Source organism: Brachyhypopomus gauderio, chromosome 15, assembly GCF_052324685.1.
Source record: "Brachyhypopomus gauderio isolate BG-103 chromosome 15, BGAUD_0.2, whole genome shotgun sequence".
NCBI lineage: Eukaryota > Metazoa > Chordata > Actinopteri > Gymnotiformes > Hypopomidae > Brachyhypopomus > Brachyhypopomus gauderio.
Window position 1 is genome coordinate 4,623,967 of NC_135225.1, and position 23,952 is coordinate 4,647,918.

Consider the following 23,952-nt stretch of genomic DNA (forward strand, 5'->3'; position numbering starts at 1 on the left):
TTTTTTTTCCTGAGATACATTTAATTAACAACACGGGTGGGGAGTGTTAAGTGTTGAATATTGTTTTTATATTAATGAATGTGTTTAACATGAAAAACTAAAAAAATCATTCATGTTTCACTGTGTGTGTGTGTGTGTGTGTGTGTGTGTGTGTGTGTGTGTGTGTGTGTGTGTGTGTGTGTGAGAGAGAGAGAGAGAGAGAGAGAGAGAGAGAGAGAGATTATGAATATCCATATATATATGTTACATAAAGTTAACCAAAGGCCAGGTCATTTTCACTTCTCTGTTGCCAGTCCTCACTTCCTGCGATGTCTGTGTGAATGTAGCAAACATAGCCACAGTTTTTGCCTCATGTGTTGGATGTCACATTCTCATATTTCACTGTTGTCAGCCCTCTAAAGTTTTTTTTTTCCCACTGTGCTGATAGAATCTTGTATAATCTTGTGACATGCTCTTAAAGAGCAGCTGATTTGATACAGACAGTATTAAGTAAGGGAAGCACATGGTGATATTGTGTTATTTGTGCAGATGCGGGTAAATATGGGGGAATCTGCCCCTCACTGCCACCCTTGTGCTGTGGTGACGTCCACGCATTCTTCTCTATGATGAAACTTTATCTGATTGTTTTTCCACATTGAAAGCTGACTTCACTTATTGCCTCCCGTCCGATGGCTTCTGGGACAAGAGAGAAAAGAATCCGTTACATGGCTTCATCCAGCTTAGCTGGGATTTCTCTGCAGACTCCAGACACCAGATCCAGAATACACTGATCGTTCAAGGAGATGTACCAGCTATGAGCAACTCAAAGTGCCAGAGAAGACAATGGAACACTTTAGGTAATCAACCTTGTTTCCCTATATTGTTCAAATGTGGCTGAATTTCTTTTTTGAACGTGTCATCCATGATGAATTAGTGAAAGTGTGCAGTTGTGGTAGTAAGTCAACGTTATATTTATTAGTCTGAATCTCTGGTGCCTTTAAAAGCCTGACATATGTTCTAGTATTGTGTGTAAGGCAGTAATCCGTATATTGCATGGCTTTTGGCTTGCCTTACAAATGGCCTGGTGACCTTGACATCTGACTGACTGATCTACAGTAAGCACTTAACAGCCCTATGTGACGGCTCCTGGCACGAGTCCAGCATATGTTATTTGAAGAGAAAGCAGAATGTATGGTTGGAGTGAGATTCGAATGAATTTCTCAGTTATGATAAATAATGACACAACCGTTAATGAATTTAATATGAAAAAGGCATGGGTATGTTAATAAGGTGGTAAAATGGAGTTACATAATATGTGTTGTAAGCCCAGATTCGGTAAATTATTGACAGCTCCGCAAAAAATTATAGTAAATGACATTTTAGTTTAGACATGGTGAGTACTACAGAGAGGTTACGAGGAGAAAACGGAATTAGTGCAAGAAACAGGGAAGTTGAATTGATAAGTACACTCCCCGAGACTCACACCCTGATCAGGAGATGCTCACAGCAATGAACACAGACCACAGGGCCAATTAAGAGGAAAAGGGCAGAGACCCTTCTGTTTCTGCTTCACTGAATTATTGACAGTAATCATCTAGGCCTTTAATGGTTGGGCCAGAGTGGAATTCATCTGGGTGGTGGGGGGGATAAATAATGCATTGTGGGTAAGGATGGATCTGAGCACGTGCGAGAGGTCCCTCTCCTCCAGCAGTCTCTGTATAATGAGCATGGGCGGGGCTCAGGAAACATGCAGCTCAGAGCAGTGGGCCAGTGGGACATGAGCAAATGAGGGAGAGGGAGAGAGAGAGGGGGAGGGAGGGAGAGAGAGGAACGAAGGGAGGGAGGGAGGGATGCTGGCCAGAGCTGGCGGATGAGGTGCAACAGGGCGAGGCTGTGGAGGAGAGTCTAGTGAGGATCCCAACATGTGGACAGGCGAGCACACCGTCCAGCTATGAGCGCCATGCTGAGTCCCAAGATCAGACAGACGAGGAGAGGTAAGTGCTGCTGCACTGCTGCTCCTGCCTCTGCTCCGTCCACCGGCCCCCACCCCGCCCCCACCCTGCCCCCACCCGCTCTGCCTGCCTCAGCTCTCTGGACTGCCACCGCACCGCTACGTTCAGGGTATCTCTTTCGTCTCGCGTCTCCCGGAAACCACACAGATGCAGTGCTGGATACAGCGCTCCTGTGTGCCTTCGGGTTGGACAGCTCTGTTGCTTAGTAACCTGTGATGACTTGAGTGAGTCGTTATGTCCTCCGGCAGTGTTACATAGTTCTTTTGGTTTGTTGAGAAAGTGGGGATTCAATATTGCTGTGATCAGTGATGGCGTAACGATGACCAGTTATGACTTAATGGCATCCTAGTAGTTATGACACACACGCGCGCGCACACTATTCATGGCAAAGAGCGATGGTGTTGTAATGCTGTTCATATTAGCATGTGGTCGACATTTTTGAAGTATGCTTATCATGTTTGTGTTCATCGGACCCAAACTTTGTGTAAGGGACTACTGTGCTTATTCTGGGTTTTTTTCCCACTTTTGTGCTAAATTGTTCCACCAATACATTCCTGATGACTTATGCTTGAGAAATAAAAATAGCTGAATGTCAAAGTTAGCTTCCCTAGGGCAGAGAAAGGCCTGCTAACTGCTGGCAGTGTGATCAGGCTGAAGCAGAGAGAGGATGGGTCCAGTTGGAAACAGAGAACACGGTCCCATGCTGGGTGTTTCCCTTTCCAACGCTGGGCTGGTTCAGCACTAACGCTATTGAGCCATGAAACACTATTTATGGATGAATCCTCTGTCTGCCAGGGTGTATAACACAGAGGCAAAGGAGCTAAAGCCCTCAGCGTTCCCTCCTGCTCCACCTACACCTCCACCTCCCTCCGTCACCTGCCTTCACCTGCCTCGTCAGAAGTTCCACTAGCACATTTCGGCATGCTGAGCAGAGAGCCTGCACTACATTTCATTAGTTCTCCAGTGATGTATATTTCTGTTGGCCCCTGGCCAGTGTCTAACACACATCAGCTGCTGGGAGGCTCCTGACTGGATGTGCGTGTAAGCTGAACATGCTTCACAGCCTTTTTCTGTCGATAATTAAATACATTATGTGACATGCGGTTATATTTGAGTTGAGACACTGTGCTAATGAGGCATAATCCTTATCTGCCTGCACTGATGGTAACAACAGGATTTGTGATTCAGTAAACTAATGACATGTGAAGGGATAACAGATTTGTAAATAGAGAGCAAATTCACATTACGCATGGTTGTTCATTTTTGTCGTGTATTTTTTAGAACAGATATACCAGTGCTGCATAATGTCATTTACACAGCAGTATGTTGGGTCGGTGTCTTGATTGATTACTGTAATGTGGGTCAATGCAGTTACAAATTTAGGCAGACCTGGGGCCTGGTGCAATTGACAGTCCAGGGACTCTCACCTATATTCTTCCCTTCCCTGTGACCACAGTGGATCATGCCGTGACCGATCCACTGCCTTAAGAGTGCAGATGGACATTGATGTGCACGCCTGAGATGAGATTTATGGGCAGCCATGAACGCTGAACAGCCATGAGCACCTTCTGTCTCCAAGTGCACTGCTGGAAGGTTCATGAGTCATGTGTGTTTCCCAGCATGCACACTGCCTGACTGGAATAACGTGGCGGGTGATTTGCACATCCTCACTGTCTCCAGCAGCAGCACCGGTGTGGACCTGGACCCAGTGTGCAGCCCGCTGTGGTTCTGAGCTAATACACAGTGGCAGGATGCTGTGGGCATTTGGAAAGGAGGAGCATCAGCAGAACTCAGCAAGCGCCAAGCAGATTTTATTATCATGCTCTCTCTCTCACTCTCTATCTCTCTCTCGCTCTCTCCCTCTCTCACTCTCTCTATCTATCTCTCTCTCTCTATCTCTCTCTCTCGCTCTCTCCCTCTCGCTCTCTCACTCTCTCTATCGCTCTCTCCCTCATTCGCTCTCTCACTCTCTCTATCTCTCTCTCTCGTTCTCCGTCTCTCCCTCTCTCCCTCTCTGGCTCTCTCACTCTCTCTATCTCTCTCTCTCTCTCTGACTCTCTCACTCTCTATCTCTTACTCTCTTTTGCTCTCTCTCTCTCTCTCTCTCTCTCTCTCTCGTGCCATCCTCAAGATGTCTTCATGAAATGATGATGCGCCTTGTTGCAAACTTTGTGTTTTATTCTTGGATAACCTTCCCCCTGGCGAGCTGTTTTAGATATTTTTGGCATCTGATCACGGAGATTAATTGTTAAATGAATACTTTAAATATTGATATCACTGTAGGACATTGGGGCAAAAAAAGGATAGTTTGAGGTCAGATACAAAATTGAACTCCTAAAATAAGTATCGATGAAATATGTATAGGCTCATGCAGTCTTGCCTTATTTTTAGATCTCTGGGTAATGAGCAGGCATGTAGATAAATGGAACAATGGGTTATGATGCATCCAGTTTCTTGTCCATGAAACCGGCTGACCAGCTGGTAGGTTTTGGCCTTAGCTTTTAGCGCTAATGAAGGGAGACGGTTGTGGGTCTGTCCCTGGAGCCTGATGTTAAAGAGGGAGTGATTCTAAGCCCACCCCCACCCCCATGGTCCCCATGGTCTATACTAACACTGATGAGACTTCCATTACCCACAGTGATTTAATGAGACTCTGGCAATGGCTGCTGTCCTGTCAGACAAATGGACTCTGGGAACAGGATGGCTGTTATGGCCAGAGACCACAAGAAGCAATTGTGACTTTGCGATTAAGAGAGATGTAAGGGAAGAAGAACACGGCCCAGACCAGCCCGGACCAGCCCGGACCAGCCCGGACCAGCCCAGACCAGCGTGGGTGTTTGAGAGCGTGGTGGAGGGACAGGACGGAAGAGACGGGAACCTGATAGCACTCGTGCCCGACTGAAGAGATGGAGAGATGGAAGAGATGGAAGAGATGAAGAGATGAAGAGATGGAGAGATGGAAAGAAAAGATTGATTTTTTTTTCTCCCTCTTAAGTCTCACATGAATTCTTCTTCTGTTCCAATTACATATCAAATGTAGGATGAAAAAACAATAGCGATATTATATAAAGAGGTTTCCTGAGAAACAGGCAGTTTCAGAGAGTTCTTCACAAGCAGTTAAATAAATAACCTTTCCTTTGTCTTGTCTTGAATTTTAAGTTGCGTCCCACTTGCAGGCCATTTCAATAACATAAATTTGGCAATTTATGGTGGATTCTGGAATTTCTGCTGTTTGCTAAAAAAATAATAATGCATTCAAGAAGGTTCAGTTTTCTTTTCTACTGTGTGTGCGTGTGTGCATATGGTCGTGTGTGTGTACAGCCAGGTCTAAGAGCATGGTGATGGGGGAGCTGACACGCGGCTCGAGCCGGCCATCTTCCCCAGGTGTCCAGGAGAGGGCGCTAAAGGCCGGCTGGCTCAAGAAGCAGCGCAGCATCATGAAGAACTGGCAGGTGCGCTGGTTCGTGCTGCGCTCTGATCACCTCTATTTCTACAAAGATGAAGAGGAAAACAAACCACAGGTACCTCGTGAAAACCTTCCTTTGTTTTTTGTTTTTTTTACTGATATAATGCAGTAAAACTGCAACATAATGCAAAATGATATTGGATTTGTCTTTCAAGCAGTAACTTTACTGTAACTAACACATATTGTATAAAGTACTAGATTTGGGGTCTATTAGTAAAATACACAATTGAGTCTGAAAAAAAAAGTCTAATGCGTTCGGTCCTCATAAGATGCCACAGGCAACAATAGCTAGTCATATTTCTCCAAAACAAATAGTACTCTGTCTGCTAGGATAATGTGGATATGTATTTTGATATGCTGCTTCAGGAAGGATGCTGTCTTCTTACTTTACCTATATGTCTACTCATTATTTTTAGCTTTCAAAATCAATATATTGTCTCTCTCACCCCTTTTGCCGTTGATTCAGAGATAACTACTGTTTCTACAGCTCATTTCTCAACACCCTGCACACAGTATGTACAGGTTATTGACAAAAGGTTATTGTGAAAAGATAAAGATTTCTTTGCATTGCATTGTTCTCCCGTGGATTTTATTCTGTTTCCGTTTAAATTAAAGTACAATTTCAAGTGAGGCTGTTGCCATGTCGACCGGGTCCTGATGAGAATCATGTAGCTGGATGTCATGGAGACTTTAATGAACAGTCCATCCCTCCTCCATCAGTTTAATAAATAATCAGAATACCTCTGACAAATATTTCTTAAGGCTTATAATCAATTCCTATAAGTTTGTGGAAAGTTTAAATTAAAAGCAGCTTTATTCATTGTGTGGTGGGAGTGCATCATCTGGTGTAGATGATGGAGGCTTGGTGAACTTTGGTTCTTCTCAAGGTTTCTTCATCGTATTCTTGGCTTGGCTTGGTTATTAGGGACCTGGACCCGATTCTCTGTACAGATGAGTTTGGTAAAGCTGCTTTGTGAAAGAAGTGTTGTGAAAAACTATGCTAATAAATGTGAACTTGAGTTTATATATTCCGACATACTGAAAGCCTCCTTGCTCAGGAAATTACTGCCTCACTCACTCAAAAGTAAGAGTGTGAGCACCACTTGCTCCTGCATGCTTTTAAATTCTACGAGGTGAAGTTGTTGCCAGATTGCATGGGTTTATATATCAGAACATACTGAGTGCCACCTCAATCAGGGTATTGCTTTGATCGTCCAGTCAAAATGCCTTTGGATAAACTCCAACGTGAGTGAGCCGCCATGTCGTGTCCCACACTTCAGGACTCCTGCGTGGATCGGCTAACAGGCTACGGTCCTGCTCGGTAACATCGTAAAGGTCGCAGGGTTTAGCTGATGCAGAGCAGCTGACCTTTGACCCACAGGGGACCAACACCAGTCCAAGCAATGAAAGTGTATTGGTCTCTCAGTGACAGATCCATGTTATACATCTCAGAACTGGTGTCCCCTGCGACCTTGAAGTGCGCTGCTCCTGTGTGTTGCTTCCCTCTTAGCACCTCCATTCTCTGCTGATAAATTGGTATTTTAGCCTTATCAATGCTTACGTGGAGAGATGCAGTTTTGGGTTAGTAAGCAAATTCTGCAGCACTGGTCAATGGCTGCTGGGGCAGCTGTGTAAAGACTTCAACTGTGAGTCTTGAGTTCAGGGCTGGAGGTGCATAATTTATAATGTGAGAGTGGTTTAGTGTAATTGTGTGTGCCTCAGCAGTACTGATTAGACTGTAAAATAGAGTCGTGTGTATAACGGCGTGAGGTCTGCTCCTACTCTAGTTTATCAGCCCCTTATGCCTGAAGGGCAGCTAATTTAGTAATTACCACCAAAAATCCATTTTCCATTTACAATGTCTTGATGGAGAACTAATCTGTAATGCTCCCCACTGAATAACTATTAATTCCGCAAATAATTGAAAAGATAAAACATATGTGCAGGGGAGTTACATGCCAGTGGAGATGAGTCCACATTGTCCTTGAACGCGTCCTGTATGTCCTGTGTCCCTGCTTCCTTTCAGGGCTCTATCCCGTTACACGGCTGTCAAGTTAATGAGCTGACGGCCAATCCAGATGAACCTGGACGTCATCTTTTCGAGATAGTTCCAGGTGAGTGAGACCGAGGTTCCCAAGGTCTGGCTGCTGAAGAAACACGTTCATCGCTACCTGCAGACCTGCTCGCGTTGTATACGAGCAAGGCCCGTAAGCTTGTGTACTGTAGATAATCAGAGTCTTCCTTATTACTGCTGTCGTCCACTAGAGGGCACCCTGGGCCACAAAGCTGTCTAAAAGGCGTTTGTGATTTTGGAAGCTTCAGAAGCTTCTCTGATGTAGTTATCTACTCATACACACATACCCTTATACATATTTAAATTATTTAGCTAGGCAATATAATGCAAATCTCAATTCCAAATACAATATACCATAGATAATATATGCTGTGTAAGCCAGTAAGTTTAAGGTGGCTGAATTTTACTGCACGAATGCTATTTTATCAGTTGTTTTGGTAGTGTGTGAATTCACCAGGTCAGATGGCGATAAGCGTCGGCAAAGTAAACACTTCAGTATCACTTCCAGGTGCAGAGCGGTGTTTTCCCATGTGACCACATCAGCAGAAACATGTTGATCATCTCCCCTGGGAACTACACCATGGGTGGTGTCCTCTGCTTCATGTATAGGAAGGGAGATGTGATGAATGAATCTGTTGCTTATGGATACTGTTTATGGAAATTGATTTGTTGAATGTTGAAACCTAGTGAAATTAACTGAGGTGTGTCTCTCTCTATGTGATCTATACTGAAGCGTCTACCCGACCCATGTGCTTTAGATGTTAGTGTGCTGGTCTTAGTGTCAGAAATGTCTCTCTGTCAGTAAGTATGATATTTCTCAAAGCCAGTTTCAGTTCTATAAAATACAGCTTATGTCAAGATGTAATTTCCAGTCAGAAGAACTGACAAAGTCTGAAGAAGGATTAATACAATGATAAATACAGATATTCTGATAAACCAAATATATTCTTTCAAAACATTAAGGCCAAAGTTACAGGTTAAGAGTTTCCCCCATATAGTCAAATATAAATAATGTGTTTTTGGCTGTGATAACTGACTGTAAACTTTTAAACACATTGCCACCTTACTGTATATTACTAGCATGTATACTGTCAATACTGTGTCATTTTGTCAAGCCTGAACTGGTCCCAGTACATTATGTAGCCTGCAATCCCGCACAGTCCTGCCACAATGTGTCAAAACATGCAGTGTTTTGCCAGTTTATTGGGATTCTTTATGTCTGTGCCTAGCAGTGTGCACACGGACGTAAAACCCTCCTCTCTAGCCGATGGGAGAATTATTTAACACCAGGTAAATATCACAGGATGGTGCTACGTCTCCCAGCACACACGCCTACATCTGCTCCTGGTGGTGCTGCCTGCACACGGCTACATTAGACCCCAGCTGTGAGCTGACGGAGGGGACTACACCTCTGCCTCCATCCTCTGAGGTGGTGCAGTAGCAGCGCAGGTGTGGATCGATACGGCAGCACGTATCGGCGCTCAAACGTGCCAGAAACGTCGAAGGGCCGAAGGTGATGAGAGCCGGTGATTGAGTGACGTCTTAGAAATGCATAATCATAGTAACCGAATGAAAATCATTCTGACTGATATGAAAAATTCATGCGTTCTGTTATAAAGCATTTGATGTGGTTGTCAATAAGAAGACTCAGCACACAGACAGCAATGCGTTTGTCCTGCTGAACGCAGTTGTGATGCTGAACTGCGTGGTGTCAGGATTCTCTGTGCAGCCAAACCCAGACATCAAACCTGGTCTTCAGGACGGGGTTGTACTCCCTACAGTGGTCAGTGACTTGCTGTCCACACACAGGCGCTTGTGTGCTTCTCAGTGGTCATTCACCCTGGATGTTCTAAGGCCAAACGAGGCATCGTCCCCATCATGTCTGCTTCCCTCCCAGGTGGTTGGTGTTTGGTTCACATGCAGCTGGACACTATGAGAAACAGCAGCAGAATTGTCACAACTGTCCCGTACTGTTGTATCTGATGTCTTTAATGCCTGTAGCACCTGTGCCGGATTGATGTGTGTGTGTGTGTGTGTGTGTGTGTGTGTTGGGGGGGGGGAGTTGTGCGTGTGGTTGTGCGTGTGGCTCTTCTGTGCTACAAAATCAAGTTCACGCTCTGCATGCAATCCTCTGCATCTCCGCTGCGCTCCCATGGCTTCATGTTTAAATGTCCTGCTCCTTTGCCCTGGCATGCACTAGACGTCAGACACCCGAACAATGGCTCCATTTCAGCCGGTTCTGGACACAAAGGCAGGAACAGTGACTGGAGTGGGTCTACACAGCAGAGGACTGAGCTGGGCTTGTGCTTGTCGCGAACAGTCATTTGGAGTAGGTCCATGTCAGGTCTGTAAAGAGCGCTTCACTGTACGTTGGGAGCTCAGATAACAGCACCACCCCCACCAGGAGCTGCTCAGGAGAAGCATCTGCGTAGCACACATTCACCGTGTGGTCTCCAGAAGAGAGGTCTTCAAAGAGGGGGCAGCTTCATTAATAAGCAGTTGAGTTTAATAAGGGGAAAAAAGTTCCTGGCAGCATGCAGAGATATGTGTGTATGGCTTGAGGAGATGTTAACATAGCCCCATGTGAAGACATAATACGTCTCTACCATAGAAACACACACACACACACACACACACACACACACACACACACACACACACACACACACGTACACAAAGAATCACACACAGATTGATTAGCTGGGTCTGTTTGTGTTTGGGGGATGTTTGCAGTGTTTGGCAGAGATGAGCTTGGTGGTGTGTGTCTCCTGAGGCTGAGCGAGGGCAAGCTAGAGCTTCCCTCCCAGTCTGGAGGGGCTGTGTGTGTGTGTGTGTGTTTATGTGTGTGTGTGTGTGTACCGGAGTACAGGAGAGCAGGGGGAAAGAAAAGGAAGAGAAAGAAGGGGGAAAAAATCTTTTTTGAATGAATGAATGAAGCAAATGAAGGACTTGTTTTTCGTGTTTCTGGCTGTAATGCTACTTTGGGGTCTGTTGGCTCTCTCTCTCTCTCTCTCTTTCTCTCTCTTTCTCTCTCTCTCTTTCACTCTCTCTCTTTCTCTCTCTCTCTTTCTCTCTCTCTTTCTCTCTCTCTCTCTCTTTCTCTTTCCCTCTCTACCTCGATCTCTCCCTTCACTGCTATCAAGTGCCCCTGGCACATACCTGTGTGAAGGATTCACCTTCCGGGAGGGCCGTGGGTGGAACTGACATGGCATTTGAGTAGCCCAGCCCTGTGCGGCTGCCGTGTGCCGACATGGGGCTCGGCTGCTGTAGGCTGCAGGAGATCCACGCGGCTCACCCCACGGGTAAGCACCACGCTTTCTTTACACAAGCTTCTCACTCAGGGTCCACGTGCCATCCTCTCTCCTACGCCTGGAGTCTAAAGGGAGGAGATGGAGGAGACGAGATTTTCCATCGTGACATTCCGGAGATTTTCAGAGGTTTATGGGTAGCTGGTTTTCTACAAGGCTCCTGGGTGATAAAGGCTGACAAGGGTGCAGGAAGCAGTGACTCCAGGTGTGGGCCAGACCACACGTGTTTCTGGGACGTGTTGGAAGAGCTGTTGGTGAGACAGTGTTGCATGAATGTGCCCCCCTGTAATTTGGCGTGAAGTCTGCTGAGAGGTGTTCGCTACATTTCTGCTGCTCTGTGATCTGGCACTGCCACGTTAACCCTTCGCCTGTCCCGTACTACACGTGTGTGCAGCTACCACACCGGATCACCGCACCTCGTATGGAATCTCCGTGGAGTTTGCACGCCGGTACAGAGGAAAGCCACAGCTCTGTGACCCGTCCCGTCCTGAAACGTTTCCAGCGTTTGAATCAAAGTCATGCTCTGTAGTACTCAAGTAGTCCTCATGTCGTCATAACGCTTGACCACATTGTCCTCGTCTCAGTCTTAATTAAACAATGTGGCATGTCCACAGAGTTCTGCTGTAAACGAATGTCAGGAAGTTCATGGTACATCCAGAAACTAAAGAAAAGAGAGAGAGAGTAGTGCCTGAAGCCACTGTGATGGAGGTGGAAACGTAGAGAACAGAACTGCTGCGTAGGAGATGGAGTTACGTGTGTTCCTCTAGCCCCTTTCTGCCTGTCCGCGGAGCTGTGAGGGAACAGTTCCTCGAGGTAACCTGAGGATCTCCACACAGAAGATCTGCTGAGTTGGCATTTCTTATCCGCTGGCTATCTGATGACCACACAGCAAAGGGGAGCTTGATGAACACCTCTGGTTCTGTGAACATGAGACTGAGAAGATGTCATTGCTGTTTTCATACTTTCAGTTGTTTGGAAAATGTATCCAGAAATTATTTATATACCCTGCATCTGCACTGTTTATGTATTCCTCCATACCAGATGTCAAAAGTGACACAGACTGGATTCGCCATCATGTCATAGTGTAACCGAGCACAGCATTTCACAATAGAAAGTATATGACTGACGTGTTTGAACCATCCCAGTCTTGTGTTGGTGATGTGAGTAAATGTGTGGGGGGTGTTTCAGAGAGTGTGTGTTTGTGTGTGTATGTGTAGTGAGAAAGAGAGGGAAGGAGTGAGAGAGGGAGAAGGGGAGTGAGAGAGAGGAAGAGAGGAGTGGGAGAGGGAGAGGGGGATAGTGGAGTGGGAGAGAGAAAGTGGGAGAGGGGGATAGTGTAGTGGGAGAGAGAGAAGGAGAGAGAGAGGGAGAGGGAGAGAGAGGGAGAGAGACAGTCCTGTGCCACACAGGGAGATTTGATGGCAGTCAGATGGCTGGAGAGTCAGGGGAGGCTGGGTGATGTAATGTGGATGGATGCAGTAGAGAATCTGGGAAGAAAGAGGGAGAGAGAGGGAGCAAGAGAAAGAGATAGAGAGAGAGAGAGAGATGGAGCGAGAGAGAGAGATAGAGACAGAGTGAGAGGGACAGAGAAAGAGCAAGAGAGAGAGGGGACAGAGATAGAGCGAGAGAGAGGAACATAGAGAGAGAGAGAGACAGAAACAGCGAGAGAGAGGGGGACAGAGAGAGAGAGCAAGATAGAGAGAGAGGGACAGAGACAGAGCGAGAGAGAGGGGGACAGAGTCAGAGAGAGAGGGACAGAGACAGAATGAGAGAGAGAGGGACAGAGACAGAGCGAGAGAGAGGGGGACAGAGAGAGAGAGAGGGGGACAGAGTCAGGACTCAGATCAGCTTCCATCTGCCAGTTCCAGGGGAAGAACCTCAAACAGAAACCCACTGAGACAAAACAGACATGAAGGATGACTGTGTTACTGTATGACAGTGGAAGGACATTTGGAATCTGTAGAATGTCTTAGCATATTTAGTCCTCCAGAAAGAGCACATTTAACTCCAGCACTGTGAGCACAGTAGTTACTGTTCAGTAAATCAACGGATTGGCTTTGTATTTAAGGCACCATACCCCATTCCAGAACCCACACACTCAGACACCACATCTACATGTAGCTGTGAGCTTTGATCCGTTTCTGAGAGCTTCCTTGAGGCCCCGCAGGAGGTTGTTGGACACTGGAGGAAACTGAAATCACGTGCTCCCCAAATCCCTGCTGTGATCTCCATTCACATGATTTGTCTGTAGGGTGTCGTCCCCCCCCCAGACCATGTGTCTGCGGTAAGCCGCCATTAAAATAATGCAATTAATCTCCACGCCTCCGGCCGAAAGAGCTGCATCCTCTCCCACTCTTATTTTGTAATACATTTTCTTACACGTGCTTAGAATATATTCACAAATGGGAGGATTTTCACACTGCCATTGCTTCATATTAATGCCTCTGAATTTTATTTTACTTTGTTGTGCTTGCTGATATAGGATCTCTATCTGAAAAGTCTGACTGCATTTGAACAATGCAAATATTTGGTTCCAACCTAAAGACCAGACTTGCAGATCCACCATAGTACAGATCTGTTTTGTACCCAACATCCGTTATCTATTAGAAGATGGGCAAAGAGTCCTGACATTGTTTAGTGCTTTCCACCCCAGGAATGTTAAACATGCACATCACAGCCCGGGCCTCGGCCTCATAAACACAGCCATGACCTCCCGTCAGCAGGGAGACATGCTAGCTCTCATAGTAACGACATTGTCCACCATCGCCACACGATTCATGCATGACTGCTGTGAAACTGCTGTGGGTGAGCTGCTGTGGTCCAAGGCTGAGCTGCACCCATGGGGAGACATGAACAGTCTGGACCCCCACGCTGCTCCGCAGGGCAGATTCTGAGCCGTTGTTTCCCAGCCGGGCTTCACTCTGGCTGGGGTGGAGGAGGGGTGGAGGAGGGTAACACTCATTTGTAATGAGTAATGCCCAGAAGAGGCACCGAGGGGCAAACGTTGAGGGGCAGTATGGAAAGCTGTGTGAACTATATTAATGAGATGTATTATCATTCAGATTTTGCTTGTCATAACTCAAAATATGTCAGTTTCCAAATACTGCAAGCAGCACAGAAATGCAAATGGTTAATCACTGAGTATTAGTTTCAAGGGCATTTCACAAGAACACAATGTACAATGTTTACTAATTTTTACACAGAAAACAGACAGCAGAGACAGTAGTAGTGCACTGTTCTGTGTGCAATACAAGTGCAGTGTTCAGTGTTCAGTAGTAGTGCTCTATTCAGTGTTCAGTAGTAGTACACTGTTCAGTGTTCACTAGTAGCACACTGTTCAGTGTTCAGTAGTAGTGCACTGTTCAGTGTTCAGTAGTAGTACACTGTTATGGGTTCAGTAATAGTGCACTGTTCCGTGTTCAGTAGTAGTGCACTGTTCCGTGTTCAGTAGTACTGCAATGTTCTGTGTTCAGTAGTAGTACACTGTTGTGTTCAGTAGTAGTACACTGTTGTGTTCAGTAGTAGTACACTGTTGTGTGTTCAGTAATAGTGCACTGTTCAGTGTTCAGTAGTAGTACACTGTTCTGTGTTCGGTTGGACACCACTGTTCTGTTTGCCTCTGCTGCGTTTGTTCGGCGTCTCCTCTGTGTAACCTCAAGCTCCTGATTAGTGGCATCATAAAAGCAACAGGAGTTCCTGTGTTGCTGCACTTTGCTCTCCTGCGCCCCCTGGTGGACACGGCAGGCCACACTGCAGCTTCCCCAGAGAGCCGTGGGTGTGTCATCTCACACAGGCCCACAGCAGACAAAACCAGGTTCCTCACAGCCTCTGGGCTTATAGGCAGGACGAGTGGAAGTCTTCCTGAATGCACAGTGAGTGTTCAGTAAAACTGCACTTTCTTCAGGTGAGGGTTATATGAGGATAAATGAGTAAAAAAAAGGATATGGAATTGAAATGATAAAGATGATAAACTGTTACCCTGTCTTCTTAGACTGAAATTTTGAGAAGGACAGTACAGTAGATACTGGTTGAAGCTATACAGTAGCTTTTTTACAGCCATACGTATATAGAAACTATACACTCAAATACATAAGCTATAGTGTAGCTGGTGTAATCAGAATCATATTATAATCTTGATTTGTCCCTCCCACATACATTCTTGGACATGAGGCTGATTTGTGCGTTTCCATTACACACATGTTTACACACAGACGTGCACACTTGCGTTGTCTGACGTTCATGTTGCGTAATTAGATGATGTCATTTTTCATTTGTTGTACTCTCGAAATACACTCGAAATCCTTTTACGTTTCTGCCATCTAGTGGTTAATAACCGAACTGCACCCAACTAAGCCCCGTATTCTGCATGCGGCTGCACACGGGCAGTTGTAACAATGCTTTGATAGAACGAGTCATTTTCAAGAGTAATTTGATTAGTGTAACAGCTGTATATAGGCAATTATAATTTTGCTACGCATGTAGTTTGTTGAGCGTGTTTGGCCGGGAGAATAAGGATGAGCTTGTTCCTTCCATAATGCTGACTAAGGTGTTCAGACAAATGTCACTTTTTTATACAGCTCATCATTCATATATTGGCGACAGTGTCTGAGTTATTACAGCCAACCTAACACCTAGTTTCATCCACACTCACAGAACACATTTATGCTGTGTATGCATCACGTGGCATGTGTTCAAATTGTGTTTTTTTTTATTTCTTTATTGCTTTGTTTTGCAAGATAATACATTCAAAGTGCTCATATAATTTATTTTTATCTATGTGTTTATTATTTTAATTTCAGTCTTATGGATCTTACCTCAGGGATCATTTGAGGCTGGTTAAAAATACAGCTGTCCAGACATAGCACTGAAAGGATCAACTTTCTAAATAAGAGCAATAACGATCAAAAGGATTACTTATTAAAGTTTAATGAATCTTAAAATGATTCATTAAAAAGTATCTATTTGATATCTAAAAGGGAATTGATACTTATTATTAATTCATTGTTTTCATCTTGCATTTGAAGTGTCACAGATGTCATACTGTTAGAAGGTCATTATTTTGATCAATTATTCAATGGCTCACCTAAATTTGAAAGTGCTGTAGTTCTGTGGACTTGTCTGTGTAACTTGTGCACAAATCTGAACGCTTGATTTGTGTCTCCCTGTCTATAGGCGGTACAGGAGAGAAAGACAGATCAGCTCTGAGCCATGAGGCCCTCCTGCTTATGGCAAACTCTCAGAATGACATGGAGGATTGGGTCAAAGCCATCCGGCGTGTCATCTGGGCTCCGTTTGGAGGAGGTACCACAATCACAATCACAAGAGCCACACGTGGACATCACACACACCAGCACACGCACATCTACATCACACACACATCTGCATCACACACACCAACACACACACATACATCTGCATCACACACACCAGCACACACACACACACACACACACATCTACATCACATACATATCTGCATCACACACACAATCTAGATTACACACACCAGCACGGACACACACACATGTAGATCACACACACCAGCACGCAGACACACATGTAGATCACACACACCAGCACACACACACGTGTTCATCCAACACAAGCCAGTACGTGTATGTTCATCACACACACCATCGGAAGCACATGGACATCACACACACAAGTCTCAGCATTTTCACACTCCAACTCTGTTCTTTCCCATACATTAATGGATATGATAACAGTCACATGGTCATATGCTCACGATCTGCTGAGTGACAGCTGGGTGTGGTGCTTCCAATGAGATCATCTGCAGCTTTGCTGATAGAAATGCCTTAACTGGAGCACAGGTGCACTAAAATAACAGCCCGAGTCATGGAGCCTGTGCCAAAATGCCTGTGTCACCTGGTATTGTGTTACAGCTCTGCGGTTAATAACAGTCGAGTTACTTTCTACTTTCTGTACAGCCCAGAGGCAAATCTGAGATAGCATTACAAACTGGATGAGTGTAGCCAAGCGTTTATGCTGCTTTCCTCTTATACCATTTAACAGGGCTGTGTGTGGGTAACACAACGCATGAATTATGGGATTCACGCTAAAACAGCAGCACTTGTCTCTCTGTGCCTCTTAAGCCTTGGAGTAGAGCCAGGACAATATGCTATATTACAGCCTAGCTCACTGTTTTTACTGGAACAATCACAAGCTACCTTGGATACTTAACGTTTACTACGTGATCTTTGCTGTCATATAAGAGATGGAAGATCTCAGTCGTTTTCTGCATTAGACCCATGTTGACTTTATAACCCATTCATATCACAGCACCCTCCATGCTAGCCCAAATTAAATTCTCACTTATTCTGAGACTGTATGTGGCTGACAGGCATACCATAACCACTGCTTGATACCCTACAGCTTGTTGTTATTTACATGAGCTGGACCAATCACAGGCAAGATAATATCTGTTTGTCTGGGCGCATGAGGCTCGTTGTCTCTCATAAAACACCACAGTCTCCCAGCTCGAGTTACACCTGCTACGGAGGGAGACGGAACCAATGCTCCTGTGTCAATTAAGGGCACGACCACACCATTCAGTCAGGATGTGTGTATAGACTGCTGTAGGTCTGTGTGTGACATGGCAGTCTGCCAGCTCTGGACGCCCTGCACAGATCTGTAATGTATCTGGTGCCGGAGGTTAGCACTCCGCTGCTGTGTGCTTGCTGTCTGTTTGTGCGTCCCGGGCTGACGGTGTTTTCAGGGCGCACAGCCGTGCCCTGCGGTCGCAGGAAACGCACAGGCCGGGGATGCAGGGGAGAAGGTTAGCGCTCTGCTCGAGACTCCTTCCTGCTGCTGGTGAAGCCATGTTTGCGTTTATTTGTGTTATAACGTATCTTGCGCGTATGTTGTGTCATAGGGATCTTTGGTCAGCATCTAGAGGACACGGTGCAATATGAGAGGAAGTTTGGGCCCCGGCTGGCTCCTCTGTTGGTAGAACAGTGTGTGGACTTCATACGTGAGCAGGGTCTGAACGAGGAGGGCCTCTTCCGCATGCCTGGACAGGCAAACTTGGTCAAAGAACTCCAGGATGCGTTTGACTGTGGTGACAAGCCTCAGTTTGACAGGTAGGATATTCTTTGGTTATGATTATACATTGATCAAATAGGACAAATCTGTAAAAGTTTTATGAACAAGAAGTCATTCTGATTTGTGATAGAATCAACATGTAAATAATGTTACACAAACATTCATTGTCATATAGCAATTTGGCTTTGTGTTATTGAACACACATGGGGAGATTTAGGATATGTGGCATTTAGGATACACAAATTTATTGACAGTACAAGATCACATAGAAACCTAATAGAGAGAGAGAGAGAGAGAGAGAAGCGGATAGACAGACATAGAATATCTATCTTGCAGTGTCAAAGTTTCCTTCTGTCCTCCCAGCAGGGTGAATTCTGTCCATAGGAAAAGGATCAGAGTTATTTTAATGTTATCTTGATCGTTGTTACAGCCTCCAGAAATAACCACACACCAAACACCCCCTCAATAAAACAGCCCCATCAGATTTCATCGCTACAGGAACATGTACCATAATAGAATAGGCTGAAGTTAAAATAGATTTGACATGCAGACAGTGTTAACAAGCCATGGCTCAAAATCACATGGAAAAAGAACACTCCGTGGCCCGCTTTTGTACTAACCTGGCAGTTCCGTTTTGCAGTACCACCGATGTCCACACGGTGGCGTCTCTGCTGAAGCTGTACCTCAGGGAGCTGCCTGAGCCCGTAATTCCCTTCAACAAATATGAGGACTTCCTCACCTGTGCCCAGCTCCTGCTCAAGGATGAGGACGTGGTGAGAGTTGAACATCAGACGTTAGCCCACTGACGTACAGTTATTCTGATAGATTATGCTTAAATTAGTTTCTTAGACAAGTATAATTTGGGAAAGGTGTAAGCCTGTATATGAATTAATTTGCAAAACACACACACATACACACACATAATGATGCATTGTGTACACCCTCAGCAAATAGTTTTCTTTCAGAATTTTTATTCCTGCATATGTGAGAAAGTTTCGGACTGTTTCCTATGGGGCAAAAAAAAGATTGATATTTGTTTATCACAGCATTATCTCATATTTGTTATTTCATTGCATTGATCCCTATGTTTTTTATGTAGACTATTAACAAGAGTGGGTCTGTCCAAATTTTGACTGGTACAGTCCATATATGGCTGAGCTCACTGAGCAGACCGCTGCTCATTTCTGCTTTACAGTTTGTGTTCAGTTAAAATGTTGACGTCCCTTTGTTTCAAATTCCTCATAAGGGACTCAGCGAGCTAGCTAAGCAAGTGAAAACTCTTCCTCAGGCCAATTACAACCTGCTCAAATACATTTGCAGGTAAGTCAGTACAGACTGTTGCTTTACAGTGAGAGTAAGAATCTGTATCTCTTTATGTAAACGTCACAAAAAAACTTGTAGAAAAAGAGTATTTTTCACTCTTTTTTAGATTCTTGGATGAAGTTCAGTCCCACTCGAGTGAAAATAAGATGAGCGTTCAGAATCTTGCAACGGTGTTTGGACCAAATATTCTTAGACCTAAAATCGAAGACCCTGTCACAATGATGGAGGGTGAGACAAACAGCATGGTGGCCATCTTTGTTCAAAACTGAAAAGATACAATGATTTAAATGTTGAAATAAATAGCGCAAGCCTTATACATAGACAGCAAGAGAGTATTACTGATGGGGGGGCATGTATCTCTGCTAAGTTTGGGGACGTATCTGAAGCTCCAGAGTGGAATTGCTATGATGTTGTACTGCAGTAGCTCCATAACTAGCTCTGAGACGCTAATGGGGATCATGGCAGTGGTTCATATTATTCTGAACATTACACTAGGTGCACCTGCAAGCTGGTTCTGTATTACAGCCTTAAGATGCATGGGAAACCATACATAGGAACTATAAGCAAAAGTCATCCCTGGACAGTAGAGATACAGCAGCTTGTGTCCCATGGACAGTACGGAGCTAACATCTTGTGTCCCCTGGACAGTACAGAGCTAACATCTTGTGTCTCCTGGACAGGAACGTCACAGGTCCAGCACCTCATGACGCTGCTGATCAGCGAGCATGAGACGCTTTACGGCGGCGTGCGGTCCCACGTGTCTAGCGAGGAAGGACGGGCTCCAGCCATTGGCCAGAGCAGCACGGTGGGATGGCTCTCGGAGGAGGAGATCCAGCGTTGCTCCTCCTCCAGTCCTGCCTCCAGCCTCGCCGACGCCACGTGCGGGAGCGCCACGTCCCTGGACACGAACCCGGCCGGGCCGGGCGGCTCCAGGCCGCCGTCGCAGGCGAAAGGCGCTCAGGCCGTCAGCCCCAGCAAGCAGCCCAGGACCCTCTCGTCCTGGAAGTCCACCTTCAAGGGCAGCGTGGTGCGCGCCCAGCCGGCCAAGATCGGCGGCTCGTCCGTGGACGTGTCCAGCCTGCCCGCCAGCGGCAACTGGCTGATGAACGGACTGTCCTCGCTACGAAGCCACCGGCGCACGTCGTCGGGGGAGCGCGTGGGCAAAGACTCGCCGCTCTCGCATCGCCTCTCCACCTACGACAACGTGACCTCGTCCAGCCTCAGCGTGCCCAGCGTGGCCAGCGCGCCCTGGTCCACGTCCTCCTGCGAGATATCGGTGGCCGAGTCGGTGGGCAGCGACCCGTCCGGGCTGAGCTCCGGCAGGGGGGAGTGGCCAGAGGCGTGTTCGGACTCGGCCCGGGCGGCCGGGAGGGCGGGGGAGGTGACGCGGAGCGCCGAAGGGATGGAGATGTGCGTGAGCGGCGCGGGTTGCTGCGAGAACGGGAACGTGGAGGGTCACGTGCACGTGGCAGGAGACGGCGAGGACAAGTCTCACGCGCTTAGCAGCCTGGTGAGAGAGCTGAAGGACGAGCTGAAGAAGCAGAAGATCCACTATGAATCCCAAATACGAAAGTAAGTGGGAAGACGCCACACTGGATTTGCCCGTAAAGCCTGGTTTATACTTTCGCGAGCGACCGTAGCGCGCGGCTCCGCCCACCTCGCGCGACCCTGCGCGAGCGGTGTAGGCGTTTATATTTTCGCGAACTCGCGAGCGTCGCTGCAGTGTTCTCCGAAACGATAGGTGGCAGTGGAGAATAAAAAACCCCTGCAAAACCGGGGAAAGAACATTTTTACCTGACCAGAGACCGTATTTAAACACGTCAGGCATCAAACGTAAATATGGCTTTGCAGTGTTGTCCGAAACGATACGTTAACAAATACGAGCCTCTTGTAATTCCAGGGCGAAACATGAGAGAACGTGAAGACGTTAAGATTGGGCGTTTTGAAAATAAACAACCATAAACTAATGTGATAAAAAAAGCGAATTATTTCGATTCATTTCGAGTATATGTATATTTAACTTAATTAAGTTTAACGTGATGGGAAATATTGAAATGGACCTTTAAAGTGACGTACAAGTGCTTTAATTCCACCTTGTATAGGTGTATGAACCCGGCAAACATGACTTTGTCCATCGCGCTGCGCGGACCCAACCAGGCTCGCCTGAACCGATCAGATTAAGCTGTTATTCTGGCAGGAGCCACAGGGGGCAGCAGGTGCAAAGGAATCGTGTGTAATGTGGATGGGTTTACTGGCAGCAACTGGATACAGTGAGAGAGGTCAGCCAAGAGGTCATTCATGTCTCCTTTTGCTAATCCAAACACTTGTGTGCATATTTGGATGCACAGTTTGGGTAATATAGAGACATTTGGGTAAAATTGTGAGTCCAGCAGTACGCACTAGAAAGGGGCTATTGTGTCCTCATGGCTGGAGTGTTCTTGTGCTCCCTACCAAGGGTGATCAGGAGAAGACCACTAAAACGCAGAGTAGCAAAACTACACTGTCACATCTGGCATATAGCAGATAAAATGGCCTCTTCACGCTAGACTGACATTGTATTAAGGCAGCAAATTCAGTATGTACCTGCACACTTGTAAAATGCACCTCTATGAACACAGTCCCTAATAAAGTGGGCACAGGGGTATTTGTAATAATTGTGAATATTTTGGAGTGATGTATATAGGACACCGTGGTACAATCATTTTTCAACGCATGCCTGAGTGATTGCGTGACCCTTGACCTCATGTCCTGCTCCGACAGACTAGAGGAGACGAGTGCCTGTCTGCACGATCAAGTCACCGGGCTGGACGAGGAGTTGGAGCAGGAGAAGAAGAAATACAGAATGTTGGAAATCAAACTGCGCAACTCGGAGCGGGCCCGCGAAGACGCAGAGAAACGCAACCGTCTCCTGCAGAGCGAGATGGAGGAGTTCTTCTCCACGTTAGGAGATCTGAGCTCAGGAGCAAGGACGAGACAAATGTGACACTAAACATGCGAAGACAGTGTTCTAAAGGGAACTTTACATCTCTGTGCTCATGTATCATGGGTATTCTGAGATCATTTTGAGCTGTTTTGTTACAGCAACTTTGTCACCCCCCTCCCCCGTCTTCAGTCTGTTTTATGTTTAAGTTATTACCTTCACTGGACTCTCACCGGCTTCACTTCAAGTATGCACAAGCACTACCAAAGCATGACCTCCCTGAGCGTTTGCCATCCACGTGACTGATCCGTGCTTCCCGCGAGACACATCACTATGCTCAGTGCCTTTTGCGTTGATGCATGGTATTGAAAATACTGCTTAACCATAGCGGACGCATTTATTATTATCTCATGTCAACTCTCAAATCCACATGTCATAGTTTCTGCACAATCTTCTTCGTGGTCTTTAAAATCTTCAGTTTGAAACCGGTGATCTCAAACAGGCTCAAGCCTTCACATAATGTCCTCTTGACATGAAAGATCATGGCAAACAATTTATTGCTTAGTTATTGACTGTTATGACACAAATCTCCCTTGGCAAATCCCTTTATCTTAAGGTTATTATGCAGTATGATAAAAAAAAAATGCAATAGCATTTACAGGACAAGATTAGTGGAAACATCATAAAATGACTGCAGCTAATAATTTGTATGCTATCTTTTAAACCATTTAGACCACTGAGGTTGCCATGATTAACAGAACTATTTATTGCCATTTACTGTATAACTTATTTCTCAGGTGGCGTTTCTTAAAAATAAAAAAAATAATTAAACCCAAAACACACACTGATTAGACGTACTGTCTCTCTGATAGTTGTTGGAAACGATTATGAATGAGATTATATACTTGACCGTGAATTGTAGTAGAAAGTCTATGACTGTGATCTATTTGTGGATGCTTTAAACTGTTCTTGTGGTTAATTCCTCATCATGAAAGTGCCAAAGGTCTTTGAAATGGGTTCTGCTTTCATATCATTGGTCACTGGAAATAAAATATCCCTGCAAACAAAAGTACAGTCATGTTATCATACAGATCCTCTCAATAGAGACGTCAACGCAGTCCAGATTACATTCGCGGTATGAGGAGATGTCACTGTCCAATGTCATCATTATTATATACACTGAAACACCTATAAAGTACATTCAGTAACCTTTAATTGGGGCTATACACATTTATTACCAAAATTTAATTATAAATGCAAACAGCATATCCCTGGAATCTGCAACTGGAATAAACTGCCCAGTACAAGATTTAATGACAAAAGTGAACTACTAGACTCAAATTTTGTTTGTTTTATTCTTTTTTTATTTCCAGTGGTTACAACACTGTTGAAATTCAGTGCACCCTGCTGGCATGACACTCTGCTGAGCCATGAGGGTGGAGCATTAGAAACCCAGCACCATCAGAACACAAGCTCTCAGGGCATTTGGACTTTTCTCCAACCACACGGGTGACAAAAGGAGCCATGTGTAAGATTTGCATGTTTAAATTAGGCTTCATTATTATAAGCATGAATAAATTATGCCTAATTATCTATAGGCTAAACTAGTTACGCTAATCAAAGGAACTTTATTACCCAATTTCACTCATACGTTTTCTAACGTATGACCTAAAATTTGGTCATTTGAGCTCACGTCAATATTTCCACAATTTTCTTAAAAATGTGAAAAATGTGGTTAGGGCCTTTAGGGTCTATATTCCCATCCACACCACATGATAAGTGTTGCTAAAGATGCTACACTACTATCTT

General features: G+C 45.5%; 1 protein-coding gene across 5 annotated transcripts; it reads left to right on the plus strand.

The window, feature by feature from the left end:
• Positions 1-458: 458 nt before the first annotated feature.
• Positions 459-23,640, plus strand: arhgap22a (Rho GTPase activating protein 22a). Of its 5 annotated transcripts, none has more exons than XM_076973844.1 (10): positions 459-836; positions 5,313-5,512; positions 7,484-7,571; positions 16,012-16,140; positions 17,731-17,938; positions 18,541-18,673; positions 19,147-19,220; positions 19,330-19,451; positions 19,904-20,795; positions 21,984-23,640. In XM_076973844.1, exons 1-10 carry the CDS (start codon positions 794-796, stop codon positions 22,204-22,206), a joined length of 2,112 nt encoding a protein of 703 aa, XP_076829959.1. In that variant the 5' UTR covers positions 459-793; the 3' UTR covers positions 22,207-23,640. The 5 variants fall into 5 exon arrangements, with proteins under 5 accessions (XP_076829959.1, XP_076829960.1, XP_076829961.1 ...); XM_076973845.1 differs by lacking the exon at positions 459-836 and adding an exon at positions 1,833-1,973; XM_076973846.1 differs by lacking the exons at positions 459-836; positions 5,313-5,512; positions 7,484-7,571 and adding an exon at positions 9,071-10,833.
• The last annotated feature ends 312 nt before the right edge of the window (positions 23,641-23,952 follow it).

Bases quoted from the DNA above. Each gene is read 5' to 3' on its own strand.
- arhgap22a (XM_076973844.1), top strand. From the start codon at position 794: ATGAGCAACTCAAAGTGCCAGAGAAGACAATGGAACACTTTAG. The intron at 19,221-19,329 runs GTAAGTCAGTAC...ACTCTTTTTTAG, and splicing joins CTGCTCAAATACATTTGCAG to ATTCTTGGATGAAGTTCAGT. The intron at 19,452-19,903 runs GTGAGACAAACA...TCTCCTGGACAG, and splicing joins CCCTGTCACAATGATGGAGG to GAACGTCACAGGTCCAGCAC.